The 12,081-nt window shown below is 41.3% G+C and overlaps 1 protein-coding gene across 1 annotated transcript in view; it reads left to right on the top strand.

Moving 5' to 3' along the window:
- Positions 1–400: 400 nt before the first annotated feature.
- Positions 401–12,081, top strand: part of LATS2 (large tumor suppressor kinase 2) — an 84,245-nt gene continuing 72,564 nt past the window's right edge. The window contains exon 1 of the mRNA XM_019524680.1: positions 401–951. Within this exon, the coding sequence (XP_019380225.1) occupies positions 613–951 (339 nt within the window). The 5' untranslated portion in view covers positions 401–612. The remainder of the gene's footprint in view (positions 952–12,081) is intronic.

Here is a 12,081-nt window from a genome sequence, read left to right as displayed (position 1 = left end):
ATCTCAGTATGGACATATCTTCTGCTAATTATGACATAAAAGATAGGTTTGCCCAATTCTTTGTTATGCAGTTATGTGAGAATTTTGCCTGATGTTAGGCAATGTGAACTTTTCAAACTTTGGGGTTTGTGGTTTTCAACTATTTTGGAAACTAAAATTGTCATGAGAAATAAAAATTTCCTGTGAAAATTTGTGTCAACATCTTTCTACAAAAATGGATAATACCATTGACCATTCTATTAAAAATGTCAATCAGCCATCAGTTTGAAAAATCCTTTCAAATCTTGGGCCTAGAAAAAGAAACCTTATTTAAAAAAAATGCACTTCTATATGTAGCAAACTGTTTAAAAGAGGCAGAAAACCATATTAAATTGTTTATATTTTCTTTTGTTTCAGATACAGTCAGTCTGCAAAATGAAGATTTTGGGGGTTTTCATTCTTTGCAGGAGCCACAAAGATCGTGAACTGAAGTAAAACATTCAGAGTGGAAACCAATTTTAAGGATTATGTTTACAACAAATTGATACCATCAAGAGAGAAACACTTTTCAGAATAAAGTGTCATTAAAAAAAAGAGAGAGACTATTTATGCTGAAAGAAAACTGGATTAACAATGAGGCCAAAGACTTTTCCTGCTACAACTTATTCTGGAAACAGCAGACAAAGGTTACAAGAGATTCGGGAAGGTTTAAAGCAGCCTTCTAAATCTTCAGGTCAGGTCTTACCTGTTGGACCAGGCAGTGAAACGTCTCTGGACCCTAAAATTTTAGTAGGGAAAGATGCTGCCAGGCAGCAGCAAATGAGACCAACAGCCAAGTTTGGACCTTATCAAAAAGCACTGCGAGAAATCAGATATTCCTTATTGCCTTTTGCTAATGAGTCAGGCACCTCAGCAACTATAGAAGTAAATAGGCAGATGTTACAGGAATTGGTGAATGCAGGCTGTGATCAGGTATGTATGAATTTGGAGGGGGATGCTGATGTTGGTTTTTAAAGCAAGTTTATGAAATTCCGAAGTATTGTTGGGTGATAGGAGTTGGTGATTCTCCTGGGCCTGCCTGCTGCACTCGAAGCTGTTGGCCATGTGGTAGTGATGTTGCTACAGACCGTTTCCGAATATGTGGTCTTGCTGTTGCAAGCAAATCTGTTCACTCCAGAAGACGGGTGGGTGACTGTTAATCTGCCCAATGGGCTATCATGTGGGTCAGCAGAATTCTGTAGCAGTGCTTCTCTAGCTGGTATATGTATGTGGGTGATAATGAGAGGGTAAGCTTATATGCTTGAAATATGTGGATATAAAGCTGGGTGTCATCTTCTTCGTAATTAGGTAGTGCAATCATGTAATTTTGTACTGTTTGACCAATGAGAATTAGCTGTGAGATTTTTAAGGTTAACTTGTTAAAACCACCTAAGTGACTTAGGCTTTTCAGTCCCACTGACTTTCAGAAGCATCCAGAAGAAAGTGCAGAGACTGTGGCTATGTACAGACATTCAGTTTCTTTTGGGAGAGCAGTAATTCTCCCATGAGAAACTACAGGTGTACAGATATTAAGGATTTTTCGCCAAGAGCAAAAATGGCTGCTCCAGGAGAAAAAAAGCTTGGGGAACAATCGGAGTTAAATTGCTCCTGAGAGTTTCTCTTGGGAGAGCAAATGTCTGTACGTGTTCTCTTCTGAGAGAAGCTACAGCACTGTCCTTCAGCATCCCGTGGTGCTTTGCTCCTGCCCTCCCCCAATTCCTCTGGGAGATGGTATGTTGCTCACTGAACTCTGCTGCACCAGCCAAGCAGATAGCCGAACATGCCCCCTTCACAATCCCACAACTTGCTACAGGGAGACACAGGCTGACTGAGCAGTCTGCAGCATCCAGTCAGAACTGTCCTGTGTGCACTGCTGCCAGCTATCTATGGGCAGACTGAGGGAGTTTGCAAAGCATGCTGAGGTGTATGCAGAGTCCCCTGGTTGCGCAGTAGGCCTGTGCAAATAGGGAAGTGTTCAATTCGGAGGACAGTGATTTGATTCAGATTGCTGTCCTGAACTGAGTCAACCAAATTAGCTTTGGAAGATTTGGCGCTGATTCGGTGATGCGGATTGGCTGGGGAGAGGTAGGCACAGCTGGGTGGCTTCAGGTTCTCCTACAACTCCTCTGGCTGTGCCTGCTTCTCCCCAGGCGGGAGCTGCTAGAGAAGCCCCCATGGCTGCCCTGCCCAGCCCCAGCACTTTAAAAAGAAAAAAAAAAAGCCCTGCACTCACCAGCTGCAAGAGCAGTGATTGGGGGCCCGTGGGTGCTCATGGCAGAGCCCCTCACACACACTATGGGGGGGCAGCAGGGATTCTTCCCCCCCCTGCCTGGCACTCATGCGGTAGCTGTCGCATCGTGTGGGTGTAGTACGGCTTGGCAGGTACTGTGCATTGTCTGGGAGTTTGGGTCACTGGGGCTGAGCGCTTCCAGGCTCTGAGTGCCACATAGAACTGCTTCAGCTCCACCACCCTGCTGAGCTGCACTGTACCCGTGCCATGGGGCAGCTGCTGCACAGGTGCCAAGCGGAGGGGGGCAATCCCCGCTTCCCCCCAGTGTCCGACACTGTGTGGGGGGCTCTGCTATGAGCCCACCAAGGCCCCAATTGCCGCTCCTGCAACCAGTGAGTTGTGGAGCCTTTTTTCTTTTTCCTCCTGTGGCTCCCCAAGCTGTGCCTGCCTTTGCCCCAGCAGGGGGAGCCATGGGGGCTATGCCCTGCTTCTGCTTGCCCCATTCAGCCTGGAGTGATCTGTGCCTGCATCCCACCCCCCTTCAACCTGGCTGGGCAAGTGGCAGCAGGGTAGAGCCCCCGCTCCCAGCACTACTGCGCCTGCATCCCACACCCCCCAGCCCACCTCCCCGAGTAATGTGCCCCCCAGCTGGGCAGCTTGCCAGACTGGAGGCAGCTGTCAGCTGCCTGTTTAATCTGTGGCCGAATCTCTGAATTAGCTGAATCTTTTCTGAATCTTTTTCTGAATTGATTCGGACGGTTTGAATTGATTTGGAGCTTTTACTTGGTTTCCCAATTCGATTCAGATTTGGAGATTCGGTCACTGGATTGGACCCAATCTCCTCTGAATCAAATCAGCTACTGAAGCTTTGCACAGACCTACTGTGCAGCCTCAGTATTGCAAGGTCTCTGCTCTTCAAGAGCTCAGCATTCAAATGTCTGCATCTCCTGGTAAGTTTTTCTACCAGGAAAACAAACCAAGGAGAATTCTCCTAGGTTACTTGAATGTGTGTATGCAGTCTATATCTATCTCCTTACCTGAGACAGTGTGCCCATTGTTAGCCAGGGTCACAAAGAGGAGGGACTGACTGGATCCTGAGCTGTTTCTGAGTATTCAACAAGCAAAGGAAATCAGGCCTACTTTCCCCCTCCTCCCCTGTTGTCTACTTTGTAAGAAGTTGCAATAGCTGCAATAGCTCCTTTCAAATAAAGAACTCAGTGCAGTGATAAATGCTTTGTACCTTCAAGGTTGGTGCTGTGATGCACTCTAAATCTAAAGACCAGATGCAGCTGGTTCAGAATGCAATTCCATTTTATGTTAACCAGCATTTTTCATGGGAAGTATTATATGCATTTGCTCCTGGCTTCCCATTTGTGGTCAACATGTATGAGTGAAGACCTTAGTTTTCGTCTGACAAGTGCTCTTTGGTTTAGGTTCTGGCTGTTACAGAAACCATTCCCCAGCCCATCCATGTGGTCAAATGGCAGTTGTGCGTCCAGATGAGACCCTTGAGTTCATAGCTACCTGGACACATTGTTCTCAATAAAGGTTCATTGATTTCAAGACTTGCTTCCAGCTTAGTCATCTGACAGACCCTGGATTCTAGGTATTTTTCAAAACTTAAGAACTTCTCAAAGCTTTCTTTGAAGTTGTGGTTTAATATGAGTAATTTGCTAAGCACTGACATTTCCTTGATGCTATATAGTACACAGGTAGTAGGATTGGAGTGTTTTTGTAGCAGCGATGGCTCAGAAAATATATGAAAAGCAAGATGTTGTGTGGGTTTTTTGTGGTGATATCTTTGATTGGACTAGCTGTATAGTTGGGTAGACATGCTCTTGGGCTTCCCCACCCTATGGAGAACCTTGCTTCTTACAACATGCAGATAAAAGCAGTTCCTGCTCAAAGCTGCTTGTGTTCTAGGACAGGTAGAGATAAGATGGGGTGCAGACTCGGCTGACTGTCTCGTGTTACAGCTAGGTGTTAAGTGGCCAAGTGGACCAAATTGCTGTACTGCATGCAGTTTCTAGTTAAGCAGTTGGCTTGCTGTGGTTTTTGAGCATCACTTGGGAACCTAAATTTGTTTTGTTTAAGTCTTCTCTCGGAAGTTCCCAAAGCACTTGTGAACTCAAACCCTCCATATGGACATATGAGTCCATGTGAAGTGAACATGATTTGCATGTCTGAGATGGGTATGTCACACATACCTGCACGGCCTTTTTGGATGCATATTTCTTAAATGTTGATACTTAATCCCTGTACCATGCCTCACTGAGCCTGGAAACCCGGATATGTGCCCACCTGATTGAATGTTTAATTAATTTGTGCTGGAAAAGTGTTTTAGCTTGAGTATTGGCATACTGTATGTATATCATTTAAGACTACAGTTTAAAATGTATCCTGTCTTAGATATTGGCCCCCTGGCATCTCTTATGTTGACCGCCAGTAAAATCAGAGCTGAGAGTATTTGACATGATAATTTTCTTGCATCTTCCCATGATCCTGATGCACTTACTTTGATTATTTAATTTTTATGTTCAACTTCCTTTCCTTATGCCTCGTGGTGCAGGGTTAACAGAATCAAGGTCACATTTGGCCAGAACTTCAGCCAGGGATTTCAATAATGGGCTGATTTGGTTTGGTGTTCCAAAATAAATACTGGAAAGTAATACTACTACTGTTAGATATTCTGTTATACTAAGTTATGCAAAAATTAATACTTTTCCTCCTGGTCAGTGAGCTAGTACCACTGTTGTTTTGAAAAGAAATAACTGGCACTAAAATATTTTTTAAATCCATCCACTTGGTGTACCTGCAACATGTTTTATAGTATTTTGAAATGCTAATAAAGATGGAGAGAGACACCTTATGGTCCATCAAAGTTGGGTTTCCAATTTTTCTTGTAATATAAATCAGAGTTTACAGTTCTCTGTTCTGAGTAACATTTGAATTCACGCAGAGGGGTGGTGGAACAAGGAAACAAAGCAGTAATTAAAATTATATCCTTAAAATGTATCAAGTTGAAATCTGTTCAGTTAAAAGCAGTGAAAAGCAATATCAGAACACAACTGCATTTTATTCTTTTAATTTTCTCTTTTGCTGTCTGAAAGACCCATACAAATAAGGGAATTTGGCTACAGGGAAAACAGTAAACTTAATTATATGAATAAAGTACTGTCATTCATAAAATAAATGCAGGATTAAAAACAAGTTCTCATGTCTTTCATCTTCAATAATCCTAGGAACTGTTTGATTTAAAAATATATAAACCAGAAGTGTGTTTAGGTTGTCATAATTATTTTAATTGACAGATGCTGTGTTCATCAGGACTGTGCATTGATACTTACGATTCTTTTCAACAGCTGGGAACATTAGCATTTGAATAACAAAATATACTTGTTTTCAGTCTGATGACACTGATATAAAATCCTGGCTCCCCTGAACTAAATGGGAGTTCTGCCATTGACCTCAGTAAAGGCTGGAGCTCATTATCAATATTCAAAGGGATTCTGTAAATGTAAAACAAAATTAAAAAATAATTATAATCCAGTTTATTTTCAGAAAGTACTAATTGTTCTTGGAAAGATGACTTAAACAACTCCCGTGAAAGTTTAAATAACAAATATTGAGGAGAAATAGTTTCAGAACTTGTTAGGTTTAACAGCCGAAGGCCTGCTGTTACTCAGTGCAAAAGCTTAAAGCCAGAAACACTAATCTGCAAATATGCTATTCCCTGGTAAACAAAGCTTGCTAGGTTTGGAAGTGTAGCTTGCTGGAGGTGTAGCTTGCTGTTGCTGAGAAACTGGACAAGATCCTTGAGAGTTTTCTTGTGGATCGGTAACCACTTGGAATCACCTGGGGCAACTAGGGAACACGTGCAGTTTTAAATGTAGTTGGGTTGTTGAGTTTTTTTTCATGTTAATGACAGGATGCAATTGGGCATGTGATCAGATATGTTCTGTTAACCTCAGCAAGCTAGGTTTTATCTTGCTGTTTTTCTTCAGAATTTAAAATAATTCTGGCAAAACAGCTTGGAACTAGAAGCACTGTAATATAAACAGCTGCCTGCTTTGCTTATTAAAGATCCTTGAGTATGGGGTGTACGTGTAGTTATTCTTAACAAAATTACTTATTTAGAATGTTTCTCATACTGTATACCCAGCTTGTGACGCACTGCTGTGCTCTACAATATACTGTGTGATTCATGACGTATGGAATCTCTTGCAGTTCCTTTCACTTCGAGCTTTTACAAATGGCTTGAAAATAAGATATGCACCCTGCCCTGTGCCAATACCTGAACATTCCTTAGGGGAGGATCTGTCCTTCATGCTCTAATTACATTGTCTTTCAAAGAGCTGGAAAGATAAGAGCTGTTTGTGGATACTGTAATATATCTAAGAGTATCAAGCTGACCATCTTGTCATCTATGCTACACTGAAGTCTCGGAATTTAGTTTGTAGACTTTTTTATTATTATTATTGCATTCCAGGATTCTTTTGATCCTTCTGTCATGGAATACATATTTTTTACCAAACTAATATTTCTATACTCCTCTCTCTCTTTGGGGGGGGAGTACTTTTTTGGTAACTATTAATTGATTATGTAGAACCCACAAAATCAGGCAGATTCATGTTTCCTTTGAACTTATACCTGCATAGTTAACTAGCAGGCTCTACTACACTATGTTTAGGTTCTGCAGAAAATCTGTCGGGGTATGCATGACCAATTAAGTATTCATTCTGTTTTTTCTTCCCCATGGGTTCTTGTAATACACGCAGTACCATAGTCTGAGCAGCTTCCAGTAGTGTATAAAGTAACATGATAGTTGTGGCATCTGTCACAATTGTTTCTTCTCTCACCTCTCTGAAAGGATGTACAGGGTACTGCAGTGTAGTGTGGGATTGTTTGCTAGTTTAAGAATATAGCAGCAGATGATTGTTGAAGAGAAGGCACGGTCAAAGAAATGCACTGTGCATTTGGAATCGAAGGAAGTGAGATACGTGATGGACCTCAGTTTCTGGAGTTCATTCCACAACTTGTGCCATCTTGAGTAAGCTCTGTCTTCTGTATACACAAAATTTACCCATGTTACAGAAAGTTCATTTGTAGTCAGCCGCTTCACTCGTTAGGCATATGCTTCATGTTGGAACCTTGAACTTGATTTGATATTTTCCAGAAAGCCAGTGTAAGTAGCAGGTACGGACTTGATGTGTTCCTAGTAGATGGTATTGCTGGGAAGTGCTATAGCATTCTCTTTAGTTGGAGTTCTCAAAAGTCTGAAGTCCAGATATGCTGTACTAACTGCTGAAGGCTAGCTAAGAGTTGATGAAAGCATGAACAGCTGAGGCCAAATCATTGTCTGCCAGGCTGGGATGGTGTCCCTACTTTTCTGGAGGTGATAGAATCCATTACTTGCAGTTGTAGCCACGTTCATTGGAGGAATGCAATTCAGTTAATTGAACTGAATAATTGTGGGTTTGACCCTTTAACCAGAGGCTATGTCATGGCTGTAAATACCCCAAAATGCTTTCCTTTGCCTACCAGCATCACCTCTGTCTTATTCAGATTTAATTTCAACCAGCTAATCTTACCCAAATGCTGAACCATTTTGGTGACAGCAGAACAATTGTATGTGTTGAGTGGCAGGGAGAGTTGTGTCATCTGCCTACTGTTGGCCTTTGAGTCCATGTCATCTGACTGGCAACTAGGTGATTACATGTAGATGTTGAAATCTCCTCCTGGCCATGGATGCTATTGGCCTGCCAATAATTTTGAGATCTGAGCACATTATTCTAGTAAATTGTGCTGCAAATTGAAAGACAGCTTTTTCTGAAAGAAACAGGTAAGTGAACTCTGAAGTGGCCTGGATGGTTCTGTAGGAAGTTCAGCAAAGATGGTGTCTGAGCTATCATGTGCAGTCACAATTCAACATGTACTAGATCTAATTTCAGGTTTTGGGTCACAAACACACTTTCAAATGAAAGTGATTCTGAATGTAACAGAGAAATTTTATTTTAGCTACTGGAGTACATCTAGGGATTTAGGCTTTCAACCTCCTTTGTGCATCCTCCATTTTTTTTTGTTTCCCCTCCTTTTATTCTTGACATTATGAGCTTGCTTCTATCCTTTCCCCTGTCTTTTATTTATGCTCCCTCCCTCTTTGCTTTCCATTTCTTTGCCTTTTTTCCATAGATGCTTCCAGGATCACCCACTGTCTCCCTCCACCCTTGCTTGTTCCGGAAGGCTGCAGTGTTTCCTACCCACATGGCTGCAGAGGACTTCTTTCCTTGTTTCAGTTTGGTTGCTAGAGAATGAAATGAGTCATAGCTTCCCCAGGGGCTGAAGGCAAGAGGCCAAGCCTATTCCTAAGCAGTTGTAAGCTTCTCTGTGTCTATTTCATTCCATTTTTCTTTCTTTCTCTCGAGCCTTCCCATGCAGTGGGATTGGCAAGAAGGGCAGCATCATTCCTATTAAGTATTGATGTACTGCTCCTGCAAGACATTCCTGGGTGAGCTCTGGGGATGGGTTATATGAGTAGTGGCACAGCTACTTGTTTTGGTGGATCTTGGACGGGCAGCAAAGAGGTTTTCTTCATCCTCTCCCCAGCAGTGGAAGATTTTTTTTTTTGCACTGTTTCTCCGTAGAGCACTCCTCTGTGGTCCTGTGGCAACAGGGTACAAAAATGGAGCATACCAGGCTGCTATTCATTTTACTTCCCTGCTTCTGACTTTACTACTCCTCCTTTCTGCTTTGGGATTTCTTAAGGCCACCTGTGAACCACCAGGCTGGGAATCTTGTGACAAATTTAAACCTTAACTCTGTACACAATTGTCAGTTCTGTCAAACCAGTGTAGCCCACTGTGCTTTCCATCTGTGCATCACTAGCATTAATGCAAGGTCTGTATGTATATTAAGGGGACTGGATGTAGATTAATTTGCAAAGGTTGTATTAAAGCATCATCATCATATATTGCGCTCAGAAGATACACCCTTAATTTTTTTTCTTCTTGTTTCTCTGTATTAATTAAACTTGTGCAGTAATAGATGTAAAGCAATGGCTGGGACAAGGTAATGTGTATCTTTAGCAAAGGAGTAAAAGGCTCCATCAGATCACTGAAAATTCTCTACAAGTGTTAACCTCAAACTTTAAAACAAAGCAAAACAAAACAAAAAAAAATCCTTTGTGACCAAAAGTTTAAGAATGCCCTTAATGTAACAGGAAGCTGTATCACAATAGTATTAGGGTGTAGCAGTTCCTTTTGCATATTTTTAATTGCTCTCTGCTTAAATCTCCATTTGTCCTTAACAACTAGAGTTTGGAGGCATATATTGCTAATAGTTATTTCTTAATAGTTTGTTTTGTTTTTTAATTAATGCTGGCCATATATAACATATATGAGCTCACAGTAGGTTATTTTATTTTCCTTTTTCTTTACCCATATCCCAAACTAAACTTAAATTGTTTGCAAAATACCATTTTTCTGCATCGGTAAAAGTGAAACTAACATAACAAAAACATGGGGTATTCAACTAAAGTTAGGAGAAATTTTAATGCTGTCACTATGTGCAAATTCTTTACAGTAGGTCACTGATTACAGGATTATGAAGCACTGAACATAACCTGCTATTCAACTAATAGTACAATATAATACATTAGAAAGGAAATAAACTTTTTTCTTCCATTATATGCTACTGTATCATTGCCAAATATTATGTCATATTGCCTAAGGGGAAGAAAAACCTGCACTTAACTCCAAAATTTCCTGAAAATGTGGTATTGATATAGTTTTTTTACCTCTTTTTTTTAATCTCTATAGAACCAAATTCTGTCCTGCCTGGCATGGGAAGGAAAACTAAAAATTACCAGTGCAGCCTTTTTCCAGGGCATAATTCCAGAAAGTAGGGGTCTGAGAATCACAGTACTTGCCCTCTAAAAATGAGTGATTTGTGCTGCAGATGGCAACATTAAGGTTATTTGGTTGTGAGGATGGATACCATCACTAGCCAGCACATCGCAGCCTATTGCATGAATGATCCTTTCAACTCTGTTTGAATTCTGCTGGCCTGGTAGTGGTGGTGGAGGTTTCCTCTGTACTACTACTGTTTTTCTATTAGAGTAGCACTTGTCAGACTCTCACCAGAGATTATATTTATGTGTATTGATCTCGTCTATAGTTGGCATCTTGTATGTATTGAACATATGTAATACTATACAAAGTGTTAATAAAATGTTAGGGAAAAAGCACAGCCAAGCCTTCAAATATTGTTGCTCTGGAGATAGGGGCTACTGAGTTTCTTTTGTATGAGGCATGTTCTGTGAACCCATTTACTTTTTCACCCTTTCTGGAGGTGTCTCAGCTCAGTACTAAATAGATCCAACTTTGCTTTTGCTTAGGCCCCCTCTACATGTTACAGGTATCGCACAGTTAACTGGTTAATTTTACAGTTGTCTTGAGACCCAGCTACATGTGCAAAGTAAAAAGCTACATGTGCAAAGTAAAAAGAATCATAAAAAGCTCTAACCAGCTTTGAAGTTAGGGCTTGAAAATGTGCACTAACTTTATAGCTGGTTGCTATTGAGCTTTAATTTGCACATATAGGAGGGTCTTCCCTGTGTCTGGAAGCCCTGTTAGCTGCCAGGCTCCCAACTGCAGTGGTATACTACCACAGTGGTGTCTGTGAGTCCCACAATTGAGAGGACTCTCAGCCCCAGCAGCTGCGGACTCTGGGTCCCCACAGCATGCTTCCCAGTTCCAGGACCCAGCTGCGATCTCTCAATCCAGGGCAGGGGGTGCATGAAATGTGTGGCATGGCAGGAGGTCTGTTTGTGTGGATTGCATATCGGATCCCATTGCCATTACCCGCATGCGTAGAGCAGACCTTAGCTTAATACAGAGTTCTAAGCAGGCTGCAGGCTTGTCAGTGTAGCTGCAGGATACTCGTTTGGGTGTAGCTAAGACATTTTAGATTTTTTTTAAAGCTAAAATTAATTAATTTTTTATTCAAGTCAAGGTAGTGTACATGTCTATAAAAGTTAGCACTGAGGTATCTCAAAATTTTTGTTCCAAACTATGTTTTTGTGACTTAACTGTTGATGGTATTGTGTGTGTGCAGCATGAAAAATATTAACATTCCACTTCTTCCCTCTTGTGCAATTACATGAATAGCCTTAATGTTAAATTAAATATAAACGTGTAAAAAACATATGCTAACTTTTGTAGTAAAAAAAACCCCTTGGATTGAAATTGAGAGAACATCATGTCCACAGTACTGAAGAACATTTTCAGAAGCCCTTACTTTTGAAAATTTTGTCCATCAGTGCCATAAACTAAAGACTCCAGTCTGTATGTTTCATGCCCTCTGGACCATTATCTTTGTCCCATTGCTACAATGGCAAGTGAGCACTTTCCAAACACCAAGGGGTTTGCAACATTTTTTACTTCAAAAAGTACTGGGGGGAGTGGAAATAATGAGGCTCAGCCTCTCAACCAGGCAGCTCCATGGAAAAATCATGGACTCAGTCTGCAAAGAATTTTATGGAATTGCCTAGAGCAGGTAATGCTTGACCAACTTGATCTTCTATGATAAGGTGTTTGGATGAGGGGAAAGCAGTGGCTGTGATATAGCCTGACTTTAGCAAGGCTTTTGACACAGCCTCCCACTACATTCTCATTTACAAACTAAGGAAATACAGATTACATTGGGGTGGGCAAAATAAGGTCCATGGGCCAGGTCAAGCCTGCCAGGCTGTTCTATCCGGCCCATGGGACCCCTAAAAATATTAGGAAATATTTATCTGCTCCTGGCTGCCTGTCAAAGATGACAAGAGCCTG

The sequence above is a fragment of the Gavialis gangeticus genome, unplaced genomic scaffold, assembly GCF_001723915.1.
Source record: "Gavialis gangeticus isolate Ggan-Ray unplaced genomic scaffold, GavGan_comp1, whole genome shotgun sequence".
NCBI classification, from domain to species: Eukaryota; Metazoa; Chordata; order Crocodylia; family Gavialidae; genus Gavialis; species Gavialis gangeticus.
The sequence above is the reverse complement of the archived record's forward strand: the minus strand, read 5'-3'. Positions and strand labels throughout refer to the sequence as shown.